Source organism: Rhododendron vialii, chromosome 3a (genome assembly GCF_030253575.1).
Source record: "Rhododendron vialii isolate Sample 1 chromosome 3a, ASM3025357v1".
NCBI classification, from domain to species: domain Eukaryota; kingdom Viridiplantae; phylum Streptophyta; class Magnoliopsida; order Ericales; family Ericaceae; genus Rhododendron; species Rhododendron vialii.
In genome coordinates, this window is record NC_080559.1 from 923,923 (window position 1) to 947,199 (window position 23,277).

Here is a 23,277-nt window from a genome sequence, read left to right on the forward strand (position 1 = left end):
CCAAAAGAGAAGAGAGAGGGCGAGAAATAATAAAATAAAAAAAAGTGAGTGAATAGTGGCTAGTTTAATTAAACTAGTGACTGTAGGAAAGTTATAAATTTTTCTTAATAAAAAGCCAAGTATTGAGTCTGATGCAGCCATATTTATGGTGTATTGCTTGTTAAAGAGTGAAGTAGCAATCCTAGTGCGGATGCACTAATAGACTTATTTTTTATTTTTCCTTTCACACCATCCAAAATTTGGATGGCAAATAAGATTAAGGGGGGTGAGTACTGCCATGTATGGGTTTTGTGGGCTCTCATAATGGTGATTTTAACCTTTCATTATTATTAAAATAATCTTTTTTATGGAGCCATGTAAAAAATTAATTCAACTTTATATCTCTAAGGATTATTTTTTTGAATTTGTAGGAGTGAAATTGAGCAGTTAAGTAGTTTTGCTTTCATAAATTCAGAAAAAATTCTTACCGATATCGAATTAAGCTGTTTTTTAACAAAGTTTCATAAAAATATTTTAAAAATAATATGCGGTTCAAATCATCTTTGTGAGACCTGAGGTGGGCCTCACAAAACTCATTTGTAACATGGTATGTACAAACTCATTTCAGTCATTTGTACCCATAGCTTTATAGCTGTGGTTTTTTGTTCAAGAAAACAATTTCAAATAACCAAAAAGAGTTTTCTAAGTATAAGATGGTTCATTTTTGAGGATTTGGAAAATCCATACGAATCCTAGCGCGGATCGTTCATTTTTGTTGGCTTGTCGCGCATGGGCGGCTGGCTACCAAGGATAAGTTGTTTGTGATCGGAGCCCATGTTTACACTCGCTGAGTTTAGGTGCCATGACTCATTTTTATGACTTGATAGTATCTAGAACTGCTTATGCCCGTTATCTCATTGTGATGGCTTCATATTCTTTGCTTGAGATATTATTAAGCTGTCTTACAGATTTTCAGGTTTCGTGTGAAAAGAATTCATAGTGTTTGTGGGTGTTCATTGCTGAAAACCCTCACGAGACTTTACTCGTTCTACCAGGGCCGCCTAGGGGTTTAAAAGAGCTATCAGTTTTGATTTGTTTTCTTTAGTTGCATTTTACTTTCTTTGCTCGGGACTAGCAAAGTGTAAGTTGGGGAGTGTGAGAAGTGCATAAATGTTTACATTAGAGCTCCCTAATTTATCTTTGTTAAGTCCTGTTTATATTATTATTCGGAGCTTAATACTTTATTTGTGTATTGTAGGTATTTAGAGGATTTGGTACAAAAAGTGCGAAGCTAGTCCGTTTGAAGGTCATTTGGAGTTTAGCACTGAACTAATTAGTCCACGGACATTACCGAAAAATCATTTGCAATTTTTTTGCGTAGGCCCAATGCTTATTGACTAAACGGTGGGCCATAGAGTAAAAGAGGAATTATGGGCCGAGAAGGAAAAAGTTGGAAGTCAGCTTGAAATAAAAGAAAAAGAAAAGGAGTATAGGTTTTGTTTTTATGTCGGCACTTCTCAGTTATAAAAGGAAAAAAGAACGGGGCTGCGAGAGAGAGACCTTTTAGGAAAAATGAAGGTCCATGACGTATTTTGATAATTAATACTTTTTAATGACATGTTAAGAACATTTGTTAATGAACAAAATATCCTTGGTGGATATTAATTATCAAAACACGTCCTTGGCTGTTATTTTTCCTATTATTTATTTATTTATTTTAAGTAGTTTTTTTCTTTTTTTTTTACGAACGAAACAAAGAACAGATGCTGCGGTGATATCTTCTTGGGGTAACACGCACGAATCGACAGAAAACAAAGAACGGGACTGTGATTCTTTGTTCCGGGAAAAAAAAAACTATTAGGGCGAGTAGGGATTAAAAAGTAGGGAGTGATTTTTTTCGTCTTTATTCAAAAAAAATTACATTTGGTAGTTTTGCGTCAAACTTTTATAAATTATGGCTTCGTCTCGATGAGAGAAACCGAAAATCCCTCTGTCCCAATTTATTGTGCCTATTTTGACTTTCAAATGTCATGATTACATTGATTTTGTGCCAATTTTACAATTTTACCTCTTTGTAACTTATGACTTTTTTATCAACTTTCTTGTCATGTTATTAATTTGCTCCACTTTCCTTTAAAATCAAGTTCAAAATTTGAATTTGGGAGGGAGAAATGAGGGATAATATGAACATCCAAAATTGAAAAGTTTTGAAACAAGTACATCATTTTGGAATATTCCGAAAATAAGGGCACAACAAAGCAGAGATGCTACTGGTACAACAGCTGCTGTACAGTAGCCCCGCACAGACCCCTTTTGCGCCAGTCTCGGGTCCCGCAAAGATGATCGGAGCTGCTCATTTTGTTCAAAATACTTCTGTAGACACCCCATTCTGGACTGTCCAGATAACGTTATTTGTCGATCTTATATTTCCCCAATGATGATTTTAGTCGAAAACAGTTTAAGGACAAAGGTGTGGTCGAGCTTTGAGCGTCCCGAATCTCTCTCAAACACCTTTCAAAACCCTTCAAACCAGAGCCAAACAGCCCCAGCAAAACCTAATTGGCATACGCCAGTGTCCTGGAGGCGTACGCCAGTCACCTGCCACGTGTCAGTCATCGACCAGTGGCCCATCTTGTACTGGCGCACGCCAGTTACTAGTGGCGCACGCCAGTCAAACCCAGTCAAATCAACTTTATCCAGCCACTTGGGCGGGACTTTTGTGCCACCCTGACGTCGGCCACAGTGTCCCTGATGACCGCTTTCGGCCAGGCCCGCTCCCCCTCTCTCCTACACCCCCCATCAAGGCAAGTCCCATGCATTTAATGCATGGGAGGCTCCAACCTTACCTTAAACAGCCAAACAGGGCCTTAGACCAGACTGATCTCAGTCACTCCCCCCTCTATAAATACCCCCCTTGCATTCATTTGCAAGGGGTTGGCCTCATTAAGAAGCACAAAGCTTTCTTCACCTCTCTTCTTGCTCTTTATTTCTCTTCCTCCATTAAAAGAGAAAGTAGAACAACCCATCTCCATACACCCTGCTGACATACAGCCATCTTCTCAGCCTCCATCTTCAACCCATAAGCTCAATATCTCCTCCAAACCTCCATACAAAAAGGTATACCACCTTTACGTTCTTTTCTGTTTTCGATCCCTGAGGGGAGCCAGCAGGGCCCAGGCTAGTAAACAATACTAGTCCTGGCCTTGAAATGGCAAAAATGTGACAATCGTATCAGATAAAACATGGCGCACGCCAGTATGTCTATGCCGTACGCCAGTAATGGAAGTATGGGCACAACTGGCGTGGGGATCATGGATCGTCATTCCTTTTGTTTTATCTTTCTGTCGATCACCTTAGCATGCTAATAACCGGTTTACTGCTTTCCATGTTTAGAACTGTTTAGTGGTAATATCCTATCTTTTTCATCTCTGCCATGTAAAGGCCTCTGGGATCCTTCTGGTCATGTTCCAGAACCCAGATGATGCAAAGCCAAACACTGGAATCAAAGGCAAAGTGGCGTACGGCAGTCATATACTGGCGTACGGCAGTAGGCTTCTGGGTCCAGTGACTGGCCCTTGCATCTGAAGCGAAAGCTAGGCCTATCTTTTGTCCCACACTGTTTTGGGGTGTTCTGCTTTCTTTCATGGCCTAAAGCCATTCGTTTTGCCTGTGACTGTGTATACTCTGCTATATTAAACTGCGTGGTTTGCCCTGGGTGTGCGCTGGTCCTTTTCCAGAGCCCAGAGGGTTGCAAACAAAGACTGAGAGATCCAACAAGTGGAGTACGCCAGTTTATATGTGGCGTGCGCAGGTTGTATCACCATGCAGTGGCTCGACCAGTGCATGCTGGCAGAATCTGCCCACGTCACCTTGTGACAGCGTACTGCAGTTTGCTCGGGATGCTCAGTGCTTGTTCTCAATCTATACTTAGCATCGCAATCAAATCATTCATAAGCATTTTGTCACATAAACTGCAATTTGTTACCGCTTTCGTCCCCATTAACTGTTCCCCCGCCCCTAACTGGCTAAAAAATGATTAAATGAGAGAAAAGTGCAAACGCTTTATAAAAGTGCCTGAGTAGAGACCGATCTCCGGATTGGGCGAGAGGGGTGCCATAAAACCCTTCCCCTCTCGTAACATGGCTCCCGAACCTCAGATATCGAAGGTGACGACGGACCGGTCTATGCCTTTTCAAAATCAAACAAACGTGGCAAAAACGTTTTTTTCGAGTTCGGTTCCTTGGGTATTCTTACCGCTAAAACCCGAGTGGCGACTCTGAATCGAGGCGTTTCGCCGTGCTTTTTCCAAGCAAAAAGGGCCGCGCCCAATTTTACGAATAAAATTTCCGGGGGCGCGTGCCCACAACTTCGTTTAAGGTCCTTGTAAAAAATCACCTCAATCCGATATTCGGAAGGGTGTTTACGAATCATCCGACTTTGCTTCAAAATTTAGCTGTAGCAGCGTTCACAACAAAGTGGGACCGAGGGAGTAGTACTTAGAGCGTGGTAAAAAAAAACCTGAGACTGCAACTAATTAGTGAGAAATTTTTTAGTGCCGGGTGACCACAGGCCACGTGGTGCCGTGCACCATCTCGGCCGTCCAATGAAATTTTGGACGGTTCAGATCTGTTAGGCTAATTTTAAAGTGTGACATGATTAAAATACCCCTCGGCAGCCGAACAGATCTGAGCCGTCCAAAAGTTCATTGGACGGTCAAGATTGGTGCACGGCACCACGTGGCCCATGCCCACCAGGCACTGAAAAATTTCTCCTAATTAGTGCCCCCTCTGCGACTTGAGTTTTGTTCACCCTCCACTCAAGAGGGTGAACATTACCCTCCTTCCTATTGGCTGAAATGGTGTGGATTCTACCACAAAGTGATGTTATGCTTACCAAAAAGTGTATTGCATAATAAGTATGACATCACTTTATGGTAGGATCTACACCATTTTAACCAATAAGAGAAAAGGTAATGATCATCCTCTTTTAAGGAGGGTGAACAAAATTACACGCCCCCTTTTGCACCGAATTCTTGGTTTCGCCACTATGTATAAATATAGTTGTAGTCCGCATATGAACATAATGAATTGAAAAGGTTACGTTCTCTCCAACAGCTGTTCAGCGTCCAAGCTAGGCACAAGTCAAGATTTAACTTGAGTTTAAGGGGTTTCATAGATTTTCCTACCACTTTCAAGAATATGCATAGAACATCCACTGGCATGGTGGCCGCTATTTGCAACGCACTTCTTGCTACTCGCAGCCGATTAAAATTTTTATCAATAATGGACAAAAATGCCCTTATTCAGTTTGACCATTATACCCCTAAAATCTCATGTTATTTGACCATTTTATCCTCTTATAATTCATTACATACAACCACAAACCACAAAAATCATCTCCTGTCCATCCCTCCCTCCCAGAACATACAACCTCAAAAAGTCTCCCCGTCCATCCCTCCCTCCCGAAACGTCTCCTCCCTCCCCCATTCAAACTCCTCCATTTTCATCCGTACCAAGCTGCCATCACCCACCACAGGGCCCCTCCTACCAGCAGCCAAGTCTGCCTATCTTCCTCCTCTCCTTTTCCTCCTACATTGTCAATGGAAACCTCGATTGCTTCTTCTCCCTCCATTGATAAACAAGAAAAAGTTGACCCATTAATACTCCACAATTTGGAGTCGGAAGATCACACAATGGATGTTGAGAAACATGTCACAGGTGTTGTAATGATGGAGCAAAAATCGAAGCAAGAGGTAAGCCCGCCCTCCATTTTCAATTTCAGAAGCCCTCCATTTTCAATTTCAGTTCTGGCCCGACACAGTTGGACACGCAGTGCCAAAACTTTACTAACTTTTCGGACTCTAATATTTGAATTATGTATAACTATTCGGATATTAATATCCGAATATTGTCAACATTGTTGGACTCTTATATCCAAATTTAGTGTCAGTTTTCAGATATTAATCTCTGAATGAAACTGCAGAGAATCCTGTATTTACAGTTGGATACATAGTGCCAAAAATTTACTAACTTTTCGGACTCTAATATCTGAATTATGTACAACTATTCGGATATTAATATCCAAATATTGTCAACATTTTTGGACTCTTATATTCGAATTTAGTGCCAGTTTTCAGATATTAATATCTGAATAAAACTGCAGAAAATCCTACACTTACCTGGTTGGTCTTTGGGTGTTACAGGTTGACACTTCAACACTTGGTAGTTTTGTAGGGCCATCGACTATACCTATTTCAACTTGTCCTTCATACGATTATACGGAGCATTTTACAACGGAGATGGTAAGTGTTTTTTTGATAGAGTATTTATCTTGTGCAATCTTATATTACGGGCTATAATTTTTTGTTATGTGTGTGTAGGTTTTTCTATCCGATGAAGCGTTGGTAGATTGGATAAGATGCACTGGTAAACAACACGGGTTTATCATTGTGATTAAGGGTTCTGAGAAATGTATTAAGAATCGCACACCTAGGATGAGATTTTCATGTGAAAGGAGTGGTAAGTATAGGCCGTTTGTGAAGAAAGTTGATGGGAAGGAGGTAGCTGTGAAGAAGAGAGTACGGTCCACGGGCACCAAAAAATGTGAATGCCCATTTGAATTGAAAGCTGTAAAGGGCAATGATGGTTGGACTATCTCTGTCCACAATGGCACCCATAACCATCCTCCAGCGGTGTACTTGGAGGGCCATTCGTATGCCGGGAGGTTGTCGGCAGAGCAGACTAGCACGGTGGTTGATTTGTCAGTTGCTTTGGTGAAACCCAAAGAAATCTTAACCCATTTGAAGGTTCAAGATCCTGAGAACGTAACGTCTATCAAAACCGTGTACAATGTACGACACAAGTATCGAGTGATAGAGAAAGCTGGAAAATCTCAAATGCAACATTTGTTGGATCGGCTAGAAAAGTACCACTACGTTCATTGAGCCCGTGGGAATGAGACTGAGAATGTCACAGAGTTGTTTTGGTCTCCTCCATCTGCCGGGGAGATGTTACGTGCTTTTCCCCACGTTTTAATGATGGATTGCACATACAAGACGAATAAGTACAAGTTTCCTTTGCTTCAAATTGTTGGTGTAACATCGACTGAGATGACTTTTTGTGCAGCATTTGCTTTCATGGAGTGTGAAAAAACGGAAAACTACACTTGGGTCTTGGAGAAGCTAAAAGGCATGATGGATCCCAACGCGCTTCCGTCCGTTATTGTCACAGATAGAGAGTTGGCGCTTATGAATGCCATCGAACATGTTTTCCCTCAAGCTACCAACCTCCTATGTAGGTGGCATATTGGCAAGAACGTATTAGCCAAGTGTAGAAAGATGTTTGATGACAAGATGTGGGAGGAGTTTATTTGCAGTTGGGGCTTAGTCGTCCTTTTATCGAGTGTTGCACAGTATGAGGAGCACCTTTGTGTTTTGAAGCGTAATTTTGAAATGGTTCCTGTAGCACTTGAGTACGTCGAGAAAAATTGGTTGGTACCCTACAAAGAGAGGTTTGTAGGAGCTTGGACGGACAAAGTCATGCATTTCGGAAACCTAACAAGTAACAGGTAAACGCTTCATTCATAACTCTGGCATTTTCCTTAATATTCATGTTATTCACGCGTTTTTGGAAAATTTTCATTTATTCATGTTATTTGCTACGGTTAATATCTTGCCATATTTATGCATAGGGCGGAGAGTTCACATTCGAAGCTAAAAAATCATCTTGAAAACTCGCAATGCAATTTTGATACTATATGGGAGAAGATTCACAGATTGATGTTGTTACAAGTTACTGAAATCAAAGCTTCGTTTGAGAAGAGCCTTAATTCTGTGCAACATGATTTTAGGACAACTCTATTTGATAGGCTAAGGGGAGTTGTTTCGTCAAATGCCATGACACTTGTTTTAGCGGCATCCCATCAAGTCGAATGGTTTGTGAAATCGAAGCGTCAATGCGAGTGTTCTTTGAGGCACACCCATGGTTTACCTTGCGCTCATGAGATTGCTCCTTACAAGATGGAAAATATCCCTCTACCGATTGAGTTAATCTACGACCATTGGAAGAGACTTTCTTTGCTTGCACCCCAGAATGAGGGTTCGATGGAGGAGACGCTTTTGGCTCACTTTGATTGTTTTTACAACAAGTTCTTGAAAGAAGATCAATTTGATGTAAAGCTAAATTATGTTAAGAAAATGCAAGAGCTTGCTCATCCGAAAACCAGTACTCTCCTTGAACCCAAAGTGAATGCACAACCACGCGGTCGGAAGTCAACGAAAGAAAAAAATGCAGCCAAAGAACAAAATTCGATGCGTAGGGATCCCTCGGAATTTGAGCATGTTATGGCATCCCTTCAAACCCCTAAGCCGGTCAAAGAGAAACTGTCACGCCCACGATTTTTTAACTAAAATAATAATATATTTTCTACAAACCAAAGTCTTTCTCTCAATTATATTTACCCTTGAATGTCGTGTAAATCCAAACAGCAAATCAAGTCGCTTCTTCTTCTCTCTAAATTTTTTTTTTTTTTTTTTTACATAAAGTCTCCCAAACGTTTACACTTAAATGGGTTTCATAATCATCAAGGAGAGGAGTTTGTACATAGCTTTACATATGATCTAATCAAAAGATACAACCTTCAATTGCAAGTAAAGTACATGACATGAATCAAACTTGATGATAAACCACTCCTTAAAGGTTCCAATGAAGCGCTCAAGAGACGTCTCAATGTGCACTCCATGCAATCCAAGCTAAGTGTCATGACAAGTACCTGAAAGGATAGGGTGAGCTACACTAGCTCGTAGAGATATCCATACCTAAATTATATGCACAAGTGAAGACAGACATCAAGGAAAAACATTTTTTTTTTTTTTCAAAAGCATATTTGTTTTATCAAAGGTGAAACTCAAAATACTATACTCACGCTGGGAAGTATTTAACTCCATTTCTCAAACATTGACACTCTCACCTACACACACAAATATTCTTAAAATCTCAACTTACCATTACGGCGTTACCCAAATCAATCCTTGCTTTTTCATTTCCACATTTCAGAGACCTAAAGGTTAATCTGAGTTCTTTAATGGAAGCATCATTTTTCTTGTCTCAAGTAACGAGCCCACCACTCACCAAAAATACACACACTATGCATAGTTAGAGTACGAAATAACAATGACACATCGAATAGTACCGCACCTCGACAATAAGGAAACTCACCCGTAAATCCCAAATCCTTTTCATACACCACAACTCCATGTTTTAAGGTAAACAAAATATAACAACTCTAGTAGAGAATGAACATAACTCCTTTGAATTTCCTCGTAGTTACCAATAACGTCATCGGTGTTCCACATTAATTGCTCCTCATTCAAAATCATCTTTCATTCTCCAACTCTCTTTTATGTTTTCATGAGTGAATGCTCCTGCCGGGCGTTATGGGACCCGCTTCCCCTGCCCTAGCACCACACCCGTTGGTGGGCCTAGTTGGTATCATGAGCGAGTGCTCCTGCCGGGCGTTATGGGACCCGCTTCCCCTGCCAAGCACCCACCTTGAAGGTTAGGCCTTGAAAGTTCAATACGAGCGTTAGCTCCTGCCGGGCGTTATGGGACCCGCTTCCCCTGCCAAGCACCCACCTTGAAGGTTAGGCCTTGAGAGTTCAATACGAGCGTTAGCTCCTGCCGGGCGTTATGGGACCCGCTTCCCCTGCCAAGCACCCACCTTGAAGGTTAGGCCTTGAGAGTTCGCGCATCGTTCACATTCTCAATTGTATCGTTGTGCAAATGTCGTGCAAGAAACTCATACTTATCATGTCATAGTTCCACTTATTTGAACAAATTCATTAGACTTTTCCCACAATTCTCATCATTAATCTCGTCACCAACCCATTTACTCTACTACCAAGTATTTACTAATTGGTCACAAGTTCAACTTCATGCAAGTTGCTAGGCACAACGACTTCACCTTCCGATTCATAGTTCAAGAGGAAATTAATAGTTGTAACTCACATTTTCAATTCATAAATATAATCAATCATCGTCATTCAAGTATTCCCAATCCAACATTAATATACAATCAACCATCTCAACCTCATACTTTCACTAGGTGTCGACAAACATTTTTCAAGTATAATAGCCTACTACCCTAAGGCTCGGTAGACCATTCAAATAGTTAAACGCACATTTGTGTCTCACTCAAATGATTCTAAGGGCAAAGGATGCCCAATGCATATAACGTATCTACCTCGAGCACTTAGGAGTATACCAAATCACCCGTAATATTCAAATACAACATAACCTCCAAAATCGGTATGGATTCCCACAACCAACCTACCGTACTTTAACTATAACTTCTTATAGGCTTAGAATTTAATTATAAGGCTACCACCATTAGAAAGTATAGTTTTCCATACATCAACTTCGATATATAATATGCCCCAAACGGAGTACAGATGTTTAAGTTATGATCGTCCGAAGTTTTAAAAAAAACGGATTTTTCATTCCCTACCGGTAGGACACAACCTCCTACCGGTAGGAGACCAGAATTTCACAAAAGACACTACTGGACAGCACCTCTACCGGTAGAGCCAAAACTCCTACCGGTAGGACTTGGGTTTTCAGCATACGATTTATAGTTTCGACAGATTTCTCTCAACAACAAATACGGACGTTTAAACATTCTTAAACACATCAAACCAACTCATAAACGCATAAAGGAGGAGAGAAATCCCTACATGTCAAATTGGCGAAGTTAATCATTCACATTAGACTATATCCAATTAAACAACATGAATTCCAAGACGGAAACAAGTAAAATTGATTGAATAATCATAACCCTTTTATCTTAAACCCAAAAATATTGAAACCAACGCCAGAAGTTGCACAACTACAAGCCCTACGCTCAGTAAAAATCCCAGGTTCAAAAACGAGAGGAGATTAACCCAAAAATCAAAGGAAAAACAGTTTCGCAACCATTTTCGCCCTAGTCAACTAACCCTACTTTAGAAATTCACCAAAAATTGTATACTTAACCGAATCACTTGATTCCAACGCCAATCCCTTCCTAACTTAAATATGCAGCTCCTGTAAAAGACCCAAAGCCACCAAATTGTTCATCATACCCAGAAAATTAAAAGAAGACAGCCACGCACAGATTCGCGTATCCAGGGAAACAGCCGGTATTCAAAAATTCATAACTAATTGTGTGATTATCGGTTTTTCATGATCTTGGTACCGAAATGTTCGTATTGAAACGTACTTTAACTGTTATGAAAGCACCAAAAATTAATTCCTAGCAGAAAGGCTCCAAAAAGACAGATTAGCAGAACCCACGAAATTTTCAGCAAACAAGATATATTCAAGACTCAAAATAGATGATCAAACTTGATTCTTGTACATCAAACTAACACTTAGACATGTAAAGAAGGTAGGAGATCCCTACCTCGAGGGTTAGAAGCAAGCCCGAATATGGAGGAAACTTCGAAGTGCTCCGATCGTGAATTTTCTTCGATGGATAGGAAGCTCTCGTCGCGTAAAACAACTTTAGTACTTGGGATTTTTCAAAAGTCTCACTCGTGGTCGATGAAATCGAAGAGAGAAGGTGAGAGAGGTGAGAGCCGAGAGAGAGAGAGAGACGCCAAAGAAGAGAAAAAAAAAAGAAAAGGGAAAGTGAAAAAAAAATGGTTTCCTGCCCCATTTTTTTTGACTTATATAGCACAAATAACACTTACACCCTTTCACTCCTATTGTATTACGTCAACTCCCACAACTTACAAGTCATCTCACATTGACCCAACTCATATCTACATTGTTATCCCAACTTTGATAATCCAAATACATATTAAACATTTAAAATTTGAAAAACTAATTATGGGTCTCTACATCCTACCCTCCTTAAAAGAAATTTCGTCCTCGAAATTCATAACCAAGTCAACAAGTCGTGAAACAACCGAATTACACAACACAACCGTCACAACAAATAGCACAACATCAGGGAAGGTTCAATAAGTTAACCACCATGAAATCTAGATTCAAGAAACCTACACCGATCACAATAAAATCAAGTCCGAATACTTCCCTCCATTTCATCTCTCGTTATCCACATATAGAGTCCTCTTTCTCTTCCCTTGTGGCTCAAATTCTCACATTAGAACAACTCCATCATGTTTCCTCATAACCAAGCGTTCCTTTCAAGGATTAATCCTAAGTTCAACATTCTTCATAGCGTAGCGTCAACATGACATTAAACTCTATCATACTCTCACACGAGTTCTTGTTAATCAAATAACATCATCAAGCCATGTCATTGCATCTCCAAATTTCAGGAACACATATACCAAGTTACCAACTCAATCTCATGAAGGAAAGTATGGCAATTTTAAAGGATTTAATCATTTTGTTTCACTGTTCCTAATTCTCAATAGGATACAAAGACACTTACTTACAGAAGACTAGTACGTAGAGCGACTTAGACATGCATAGTCTTCACAACAGTATAAAATTGTCAGAGAGATACAAATCTTTAACTATAGTTTCACATGATCTATCCTTGTTTAGTTCCATGGCAAAAGGTAAATCCCCCTTCTTCTTCTTTTGTTCAAGAGCTTCCATTCTAGACATACAATCCTGAAATTGCGGTGGCCAGCCGTACTTCAGACTGAATATCCAGAAGTAGATCCTCAAGTCTAAGAAAATGAGTTTTACATATGCCAATTACAATCACCTTTAACAATCAAAAAGTAACTTTAACAAAAACATATGAAATGCGCTATATGATCAAGCTTTACTATTTTCGATAACACAAAACATACACCAAAATAATAGCATAAAACACAAATAACAAACAGAACACACATCAACACGTAACAATCACAAAGCCTAACAACATCGTAGCAACGCCGTCAAGACGTAACTTCATACAAATATACCTATTCGCAAAACAAGCAATTTCCAGCCACCGTAAGCTTTAAAGAAAGCAGGTAATGAACAACAATCACATCACCTACGAGGTCAAGCCCTCAATTTTCCTCTGATATGGGTCAAAACACTACACAATTCTAACACAAATGTACATGGAATGCCACGTTGACAAGTGAAACCTATTTACATTAGCACCCACACTTTCATGGCACAAATGCAATCGCTAGACCCATAAGACCTAGTGACTCCCCACGGTTCCAAGGTATTCTAAATCTATGCTCTGATACCAAGTTGTCATGCCCACGATTTTTTAACTAAAATAATAATATATTTTCTACAAACCAAAGTCTTTCTCTCAATTATATTTACCCTTGAATGTCGTGTAAATCCAAACAGCAAATCAAGTCGCTTCTTCTTCTCTCTAAATTTTTTTTTTTTTTTTTTTACATAAAGTCTCCCAAACGTTTACACTTAAATGGGTTTCATAATCATCAAGGAGAGGAGTTTGTACATAGCTTTACATATGATCTAATCAAAAGATACAACCTTCAATTGCAAGTAAAGTACATGACATGAATCAAACTTGATGATAAACCACTCCTTAAAGGTTCCAATGAAGCGCTCAAGAGACGTCTCAATGTGCACTCCATGCAATCCAAGCTAAGTGTCATGACAAGTACCTGAAAGGATAGGGTGAGCTACACTAGCTCGTAGAGATATCCATACCTAAATTATATGCACAAGTGAAGACAGACATCAAGGAAAAACATTTTTTTTTTTTTTCAAAAGCATATTTGTTTTATCAAAGGTGAAACTCAAAATACTATACTCACGCTGGGAAGTATTTAACTCCATTTCTCAAACATTGACACTCTCACCTACACACACAAATATTCTTAAAATCTCAACTTACCATTACGGCGTTACCCAAATCAATCCTTGCTTTTTCATTTCCACATTTCAGAGACCTAAAGGTTAATCTGAGTTCTTTAATGGAAGCATCATTTTTCTTGTCTCAAGTAACGAGCCCACCACTCACCAAAAATACACACACTATGCATAGTTAGAGTACGAAATAACAATGACACATCGAATAGTACCGCACCTCGACAATAAGGAAACTCACCCGTAAATCCCAAATCCTTTTCATACACCACAACTCCATGTTTTAAGGTAAACAAAATATAACAACTCTAGTAGAGAATGAACATAACTCCTTTGAATTTCCTCGTAGTTACCAATAACGTCATCGGTGTTCCACATTAATTGCTCCTCATTCAAAATCATCTTTCATTCTCCAACTCTCTTTTATGTTTTCATGAGTGAATGCTCCTGCCGGGCGTTATGGGACCCGCTTCCCCTGCCCTAGCACCACACCCGTTGGTGGGCCTAGTTGGTATCATGAGCGAGTGCTCCTGCCGGGCGTTATGGGACCCGCTTCCCCTGCCAAGCACCCACCTTGAAGGTTAGGCCTTGAAAGTTCAATACGAGCGTTAGCTCCTGCCGGGCGTTATGGGACCCGCTTCCCCTGCCAAGCACCCACCTTGAAGGTTAGGCCTTGAGAGTTCAATACGAGCGTTAGCTCCTGCCGGGCGTTATGGGACCCGCTTCCCCTGCCAAGCACCCACCTTGAAGGTTAGGCCTTGAGAGTTCGCGCATCGTTCACATTCTCAATTGTATCGTTGTGCAAATGTCGTGCAAGAAACTCATACTTATCATGTCATAGTTCCACTTATTTGAACAAATTCATTAGACTTTTCCCACAATTCTCATCATTAATCTCGTCACCAACCCATTTACTCTACTACCAAGTATTTACTAATTGGTCACAAGTTCAACTTCATGCAAGTTGCTAGGCACAACGACTTCACCTTCCGATTCATAGTTCAAGAGGAAATTAATAGTTGTAACTCACATTTTCAATTCATAAATATAATCAATCATCGTCATTCAAGTATTCCCAATCCAACATTAATATACAATCAACCATCTCAACCTCATACTTTCACTAGGTGTCGACAAACATTTTTCAAGTATAATAGCCTACTACCCTAAGGCTCGGTAGACCATTCAAATAGTTAAACGCACATTTGTGTCTCACTCAAATGATTCTAAGGGCAAAGGATGCCCAATGCATATAACGTATCTACCTCGAGCACTTAGGAGTATACCAAATCACCCGTAATATTCAAATACAACATAACCTCCAAAATCGGTATGGATTCCCACAACCAACCTACCGTACTTTAACTATAACTTCTTATAGGCTTAGAATTTAATTATAAGGCTACCACCATTAGAAAGTATAGTTTTCCATACATCAACTTCGATATATAATATGCCCCAAACGGAGTACAGATGTTTAAGTTATGATCGTCCGAAGTTTTAAAAAAAACGGATTTTTCATTCCCTACCGGTAGGACACAACCTCCTACCGGTAGGAGACCAGAATTTCACAAAAGACACTACTGGACAGCACCTCTACCGGTAGAGCCAAAACTCCTACCGGTAGGACTTGGGTTTTCAGCATACGATTTATAGTTTCGACAGATTTCTCTCAACAACAAATACGGACGTTTAAACATTCTTAAACACATCAAACCAACTCATAAACGCATAAAGGAGGAGAGAAATCCCTACATGTCAAATTGGCGAAGTTAATCATTCACATTAGACTATATCCAATTAAACAACATGAATTCCAAGACGGAAACAAGTAAAATTGATTGAATAATCATAACCCTTTTATCTTAAACCCAAAAATATTGAAACCAACGCCAGAAGTTGCACAACTACAAGCCCTACGCTCAGTAAAAATCCCAGGTTCAAAAACGAGAGGAGATTAACCCAAAAATCAAAGGAAAAACAGTTTCGCAACCATTTTCGCCCTAGTCAACTAACCCTACTTTAGAAATTCACCAAAAATTGTATACTTAACCGAATCACTTGATTCCAACGCCAATCCCTTCCTAACTTAAATATGCAGCTCCTGTAAAAGACCCAAAGCCACCAAATTGTTCATCATACCCAGAAAATTAAAAGAAGACAGCCACGCACAGATTCGCGTATCCAGGGAAACAGCCGGTATTCAAAAATTCATAACTAATTGTGTGATTATCGGTTTTTCATGATCTTGGTACCGAAATGTTCGTATTGAAACGTACTTTAACTGTTATGAAAGCACCAAAAATTAATTCCTAGCAGAAAGGCTCCAAAAAGACAGATTAGCAGAACCCACGAAATTTTCAGCAAACAAGATATATTCAAGACTCAAAATAGATGATCAAACTTGATTCTTGTACATCAAACTAACACTTAGACATGTAAAGAAGGTAGGAGATCCCTACCTCGAGGGTTAGAAGCAAGCCCGAATATGGAGGAAACTTCGAAGTGCTCCGATCGTGAATTTTCTTCGATGGATAGGAAGCTCTCGTCGCGTAGAACAACTTTAGTACTTGGGATTTTTCAAAAGTCTCACTCGTGGTCGATGAAATCGAAGAGAGAAGGTGAGAGAGGTGAGAGCCGAGAGAGAGAGAGAGACGCCAAAGAAGAGAAAAAAAAAAGAAAAGGGAAAGTGAAAAAAAAATGGTTTCCTGCCCCATTTTTTTTGACTTATATAGCACAAATAACACTTACACCCTTTCACTCCTATTGTATTACGTCAACTCCCACAACTTACAAGTCATCTCACATTGACCCAACTCATATCTACATTGTTATCCCAACTTTGATAATCCAAATACATATTAAACATTTAAAATTTGAAAAACTAATTATGGGTCTCTACAGAAACCGCGGCGTAATCTGAAAGGGAAAGCAAAAGTTCCAGCACAACTTTTTATATGCCCCTTCATCAATCAGTTACCAGAAGCAATAAGACCTTACATAGAATCGGTCAAGGATGTTGAAGATGATGGGAATTGTGGGTTTCGAGCAGTGTCGGGCTTCATGAAAGACGATGTTCATGAGTGGTTAATGGTAAGAAGTGATTTGCTGAAAGAGTTGGAAACACATTTACACCTTTATGAACAAGTGGTAGGGGGGACGCAGAGGGCTAGGGAATCACTTCACATCTTGGCATGGTATGAAAGTCCGGCGCCCCAGGAACATTGGATGACAATGCCAGACATGGGTCACATCATAGCATCTGCTTATAATTGTGTCGTCGTCCATTTATCAAATGTTCAATGTCTTACGTTCCTCCCCCTCCAATCGAAGCCTTTACCCTCCATGAAACGAAAGGTTATTACTGTCGGGTTTGTTGACGGCGGACACTTTGTACAGGTATTATTTTGGTAAATGATTTGTTGTCATCTATATAATGAATTGCGCTCTTTAAATCTATCTTAATTTATCTTTTATAAGTACGTAATGCAATTTGACAGGTATTCCTTAAAAAAGGTTCCCCTCTGCCGCCAATAGCTTGCAATTGGAAAAAATATCGTATTTCTATCGCTAAAAATTGGGATGCAGCACATGTTGCAGCCATTCAGAAGTTCAACGAAATCATCGGCGTTGACGTAGCAACAAAGGAGGTCATCCATGTCAATTAGCCATTCAGAAGATTGAGAAACGATTTAATGTGGTGTATTATATAATGTGTTCTAATGTTATGAAAATTAGATGATTACGTCTGCTTTTAGTTTTCGGATCGTCAATGAAACTCTTATATTGTATTTCTGTTTGAAAACTCATAGTTGTCAACTCTGTGACATTGTGTTCAGAAACAAGAATGGTGTCATGAATTTAACTAGTTTTCATTCTGTTCGGAAATTAAAATCCAATTAAAGGTATACAAATAAGATATTAAAGTCTAAACTTGGGGATAAATTTCGGATATTTGTTTTCGAAATTATTGGTCCAATTCGAACATTAGTATCCGAATGGTGTCGGGCTATATCTCATAGTTTTCATTCTGTTCGGAAATTAGAATCCAATTAAAGGTATGAAAATCAGATATTAAAGTCTGAACATCGGTATAAATTTAGGATATTTGTTTCCGAAATTATTGATCCAGTTCAATAATTAGTGTCCGATTGGTGTTATTCTATCTGATAGTTCGCATTCTGTTCGGAAATTAAAATCCAAGTACTGATATATAGATCAGAAATTAAAGTCCAAAAATTGTTAAATATTTTGGATATTTATTTCCGAATTGAATTTTCTCCGAATGAATGGGCTGTAATGGACGAACAAGAGGGTGGATATTAAAAGGGAAATTTGAAAATTAACTCCCTTATTTATTATTGGTGAAAATGGGATGTAATTCTTCCTCGTATAACGTGGCGACATGAAAATATACATTTGCAAGAATTTTATTCCTCGTAAAACGTGTTCGTGTAAAAAAATCCAATGATGCTGGCATTTTTCTGTAGTTAAAAATGGGTTATTTGCATCGAATTTATGCCTCAAAATACGTGCTGCTAGGATTTTGTGTAGAAATTTTTCCGACATGACTATTCAATGAAATTTTAGATTCTCTACAATAATTGCAACGGGTTAACTGGAAACCGACAAAATGGGTTTTTTGACCAAAATTCTTATGTTCACCTCATAGCATCTGTTTTTCAGGCGATGGTTGTCTTTTTATCGAATCATCAATGTCCTACGTTCACTACGATATCCGCCCCTTCCCCCTGAGAGTCGACGTTTGATTGCACTCGGACACGTTTGGTGTCCTACTTAACATTCATATTTTAACGATATCCAATTATTACAAATATCATAATACTTATCTGCAATAAAACAAAAGTCATTCCACCACGAAAAGTAGTCCATAAACCATGGTCATAAAGTGTCCAAAATAAATACAAGGCCATCAAAAACAAGCCATAAAGTCCATTAAAAACAAGTCAGAGAATACCAAGTCTCAAGTACGGTCATCGCGCCGGCACCTAGTGTAACGACTCGAGTAACGATCAGAACTAGGGCCTGATATGCTTGCTTCAGCAGCCTCCGGTCTCCTCAAAGTCATCTGCACTTCAACAAGTGCTTGTCGTAGTTCATACGGGCAAGTTGAAGTCCTAGCCCTAGTCCCACCCAAAACAGTGTCCAAAATGGCCAAAGCCGCTGCATTGCGCTCTTCCACACTCTCGGTATACGGCACCTCTACGGGACGGGGTGAGACCCTGAAGTGGGAGACCGTCAAAAACCAAGGAAGGTAGTCGGGGTGTGACTCCCACGGGACTCCAGGCTGAATCGCAACTCGTTTCTCTGCATTCATGACATGATCGCGCCAATTTTCCCATTGACCATCTGTGTACGAAGAAATAATCTGAGAAAGTGAAAACAACCCTGAACTTCTAACCCTCATAAGTAACCTCTCATTTGCCTCCGCTATTGACCACTTCTTCAAATTACGTCCGTGCGAGTGCAGTTTCAACAATGGTCGCTCCATACCGTTCCAAATATCAACAGCAACATGGTTCCTAAAATCCACTAACAAACTCCGGTCTTGTGGACCAACTGCCTCACCGTCTACCTCCTCTTGCCTCGCCTAACGCCCTCTCCCTCGTCCTCTCCCCCGTCCTTGTCCTCTCCCCCGTCCTCTGGCTTGTGTCGTTTCCTGTATATTGCAAACAATAGTTTAGTCTAATAAATGAATTATAAATGAATCATAGACGAAAAATTCTAGAGTAGTAGTAGTACTAGTAGTTGAGTGAAATATATCTATCCAATTCAAAGATAGAAACACAAAATCGTATTCTAACTTTCATGTACCTCGTCCTCTTGTTGAACGGACTCATGCTCATTCTCCCGTACATCAACATGTGGCTCATCCTCACAAATTTCAACATGTGGCTCATCTTCCCCTACATTATCATGTGGCTCATCCTCCCGTAGAACAGCATATGGCTCATCCTCTTGTACCTCCGAATGTATCTCAACCTCTACATCGTTCTCTACCTGAGCATGTTGCTGAACCTCGACATCCTTCTCTACCTCCGGATGTACCTCAACCTCTACATCGTTCTCTACCTGAGCATGTTGCTCAACCTCGACATCCTTCTCTACCTCCGGATGTACCTCAACCTCTTGTCTCTGTCCTTGTCCTCGACTTTTTCCTCGTTTCCTTTCCAAAGTTAAAGTTTGGTCAGCATTCCTCTTCCTTGCAGAAACGGTAGGAGGAACTCGTTTCATTTGCTGTACATTGTAAACAATATGTTAGAATCATAGTTGTCAAAATCGTACGATTTACGCAAAAACGATACAAATCTATAAATGAATCATGGTTTATCACATTATTGCATTTCACTAATATGAAACCACATGCAAAACTATAGTATTTATTTTCCTACTATGTACTAGATTCTACCTCACGATGTTGCTCAACCACTACATCCTCCTCACCCCCAACCTCTTGCCTCTGGCCTCGTCCTCGTGTTTTGACTCGTTTACTTTCCAAAGTTAAAGTTTGCTCAGCCTTCCTCTTCCTTATAGAAACAGTAGGAGGAACTCGTGTCATTGTATTTCCTGTACATTGCAAACAATACATTAGTCTAACGCTTGAATTAAAGGTAGGTGAATCGGATACTAATCTCTGAATAAAGATACATAAATCGGTGTCACACCCCGCATCTAGAAACACCCAAAACGAAGTTTAACAAAGAATAAACTACCGTGTCAGGTAATACCAACGACATACCACATAAACCTTGGCTATAGAATTATATCAGAATCCATCAATGGTAACATGACAAAAACTTTCCATCAATAAACTTTTACTTTCAAGGTCATAAGAGAAGCATTAAATTGGCATAAGACTTGCACATGCAATAAAAATATGAGCCAAGTGTCAAGAAAACCCCGTTAACACCTAGAACACAATTGATATCACCAAATCACCTTTACGAAAAGAAAAAATCAAGTATACTTGCACAAACCAACATATGAATGCATAAAATGCATGTCCCTCCCAAATAGAAGACTAGGAGTTGTATTTTTAAAGACTAATCCGTACAAAGTTAAGAACCGAGAATTTATAAGATCAAATTAGATATATAGAACAGCAAGTACTCAAAAAATTAGAATAATACGACCTCTTTAGGTCGCTCAATTAATTCCACAAACTCAGATCACATGCTGCAGTCAAAGTATTTCCAGCAGTGTCACACCAACTTGTAAAATCTGCTAAGATCAAAGTATACACCCAAATGACCTAGGATTTGGTATAACTCATAATAACACATCAAAGTTCATCCTTGATTTTTTCCAGAATTTTATAAGCAAGAGAACGAAGTCAAATTCAATCTCAAAGTCAGAAATTCTGTGAAGGAAACACAATTTTTCAGCAGAGCAGTCTGTGATCGAATATTCATTACAAATCGTGTTTGTCATATTTTTCGATGATTCCATTGCCAAAACAACACCAACTTAACAATCTTTAAGACTCGAAAGGACCCATAACCAATAAACTTGTCTAAGTATAACAAATTTGATGAAAAATGCAGCTTTGGATGCTGCCCAAGTTCTAAAATATCTTCACATCAATAGCAGTAAGCAACTTCAAAATTCTACAAGTTCATGGTCATAATCCATCTATATACCAACTAACATACATCAATCTTGGGTTTCCATGATCAAAATCATATTATCCACAAATTAACAATATTTGAGAATTTAAGATGAATTAGGTATAAAATCACCATGTAAGCACTATAGAACCATAATTCTTAAATCTCTTCCATGTAAGTTGATTCTATATGCACATATTCATCAATACTCGTAGTTTAAGGAAGATTTCTTACCAGAAGAAGAGAAATTTTCAGATTACATGTCAAACTCCAAGAGATTACTTCAAGTTCTTCATGCCAAACTAGGGTTTTCCTTAACTTTTTCAATGGGAAAGAAAGAACTCCGAGTGGGGTAATGTTATGAATGTTTATGGGTTCTCACAATCGGATTCTAATGACTGAAATAGAGGGAACAAATCGGACTCTAATGTCCGAATGGGGTAAAATACTTTGGATATTAAAATCCGAATGAGGCAAAACATTTCAGATATTAAATTCCGAATGACCTTACCTTACAAATTCAGCTAAATATTAAAATCCAAAAATTTTGTCAATCATTCCTAGACAATGTCAATGGTTTGTATACCAAGTTACCAATTGACTACATTAACAATCATTGGCGACTCGTTTCAAAAAAACATAGCCAATTGGACTTTGGTATCAAAATCGAAAGTAATTAATTATTTCAGAAACGGGTTTTCTTCGCATTTGTGTTAATGACACTATTTGTAGGAGTGTAATCAAAATAGACTTTTCACTAGGTTATTGTGTTACAAATTGGAAGTGTTTCTACGTGTCATGATATTGAGTTATAGTTGTGAAGCCATATCGCATCTCTATAAGCATAATAAAAGAGCTACAATTGGTGTGTTGAGCATTATTCATGCATATTGCATCTTACAAATTTAGTAACACGTGTACAGACCACAGAGCTCATCGATTTGGCTTGCTTTTACAATAAGATGCCTTCAAAAATTGGTTGAAAGAAAAGCTACAGCTCTGTCTACAACCAAGGGGTGCTAATCGAAATAGAGGGGACTAATCGGACTGTAATGTCTGAATGGGGTATAAAGATTTGGATATTAAAATCCGAATGATATAATAAATTTTGGATATTAAATTCTGAATGACCTAACAATTCAACTTTTATAATATTCAACTAGGGGGCTATTCGGAAATTAAAATCCGAATGAATTTTAAATACTATGAATTTCAGATATTAAAATCCGAATAAGGGGCAAACAATCAGACTTTAATACCCGAAACTGTGGAACACAATCGGACTCTAATGTTCGATCAAATCTGAAATATATGAAATAGTAGCGTACTCACTGTGGGTTTCTCAAAAAAAATTCAAACAAAAATCGGGAAAAAAAAACCCGCGTAATAACAAAATTCAAAATTTTACCGATGTTTAACTTCGAAATAGTTGGTGATGCCGGCGTATTGTGCTTTCTTCTCACACCTCCTTCGCCTCAAAGTTGTACTGTTATTGTGGTGTGGTGAGAGTGGTGTTGGTGGCTGTGGAGAAGAAGAAGAAACGCACGGGGACGGGGGGGGGGGAGCGAGAGAGAGAGAGAGAGAGACGGGAGGTGGGGCTGTGGCGTGGGAGTTGGTGGTGGCGGTAATGGGGTGGGAGTTGGAGCTGTCGACTGGAGAGAAGGAAGAAGGAACAGACTATGGGGAGCTCTGGAAATAAAACCTAGGTTGGAACGTCGTACTGAAGAAGGAACAGAACTGGGCTGTATGTTTTTGTTCCTTCTTCAGGGCTGTATGTTTTTTTGTACAGAAGGGTAAAAAGGGGAGTTCAAGGATAATTTTTTGGTTGTAAGTAGCAATTCCTTATAAGGTGGTGGTTTGTAGATAGCAAT

General features: G+C 39.2%; 2 protein-coding genes and 3 long non-coding RNA genes across 5 annotated transcripts; 2 read left to right on the forward strand and 3 right to left on the reverse strand.

Moving 5' to 3' along the window:
* The first annotated feature begins 6,036 nt into the window (after positions 1-6,036).
* Positions 6,037-7,228, forward strand: LOC131320760 (PKS-NRPS hybrid synthetase cheA-like). The gene is made up of 2 exons (XM_058351608.1): positions 6,037-6,280; positions 6,359-7,228. Exons 1-2 carry the CDS (start codon positions 6,278-6,280, stop codon positions 6,920-6,922), a joined length of 567 nt encoding a protein of 188 aa, XP_058207591.1. The 5' UTR covers positions 6,037-6,277; the 3' UTR covers positions 6,923-7,228.
* LOC131319346 (PKS-NRPS hybrid synthetase cheA-like) lies at positions 7,016-8,386 on the forward strand. Its single transcript, XM_058349552.1, has 2 exons — positions 7,016-7,545; positions 7,669-8,386. Exons 1-2 carry the CDS (start codon positions 7,016-7,018, stop codon positions 8,384-8,386), a joined length of 1,248 nt encoding a protein of 415 aa, XP_058205535.1.
* Positions 8,387-8,480: 94 nt separating this feature from the next.
* Positions 8,481-12,451, reverse strand: LOC131320762 (uncharacterized). Its single transcript, XR_009198336.1, has 2 exons — positions 11,416-12,451; positions 8,481-8,748 (listed from the first exon to the last, which is right to left on the reverse strand). It is a non-coding gene; the product is annotated as an uncharacterized LOC131320762 (long non-coding RNA).
* An 857-nt stretch (positions 12,452-13,308) lies between these two features.
* On the reverse strand, positions 13,309-16,656 carry LOC131320761 (uncharacterized). Its single transcript, XR_009198335.1, has 2 exons — positions 16,241-16,656; positions 13,309-13,573 (listed from the first exon to the last, which is right to left on the reverse strand). It is a non-coding gene; the product is annotated as an uncharacterized LOC131320761 (long non-coding RNA).
* A 2,744-nt stretch (positions 16,657-19,400) lies between these two features.
* On the reverse strand, positions 19,401-19,803 carry LOC131320763 (uncharacterized). Its single transcript, XR_009198337.1, has 2 exons — positions 19,614-19,803; positions 19,401-19,458 (listed from the first exon to the last, which is right to left on the reverse strand). It is a non-coding gene; the product is annotated as an uncharacterized LOC131320763 (long non-coding RNA).
* Positions 19,804-23,277: the final 3,474 nt, after the last annotated feature.

Bases quoted from the DNA above. Each gene is read 5' to 3' on its own strand.
- LOC131319346 (XM_058349552.1), top strand. From the start codon at position 7,016: ATGGATTGCACATACAAGACGAATAAGTACAAGTTTCCTTTGCTTCAA. The intron at 7,546-7,668 runs GTAAACGCTTCA...ATTTATGCATAG, and splicing joins GGAAACCTAACAAGTAACAG to GGCGGAGAGTTCACATTCGA.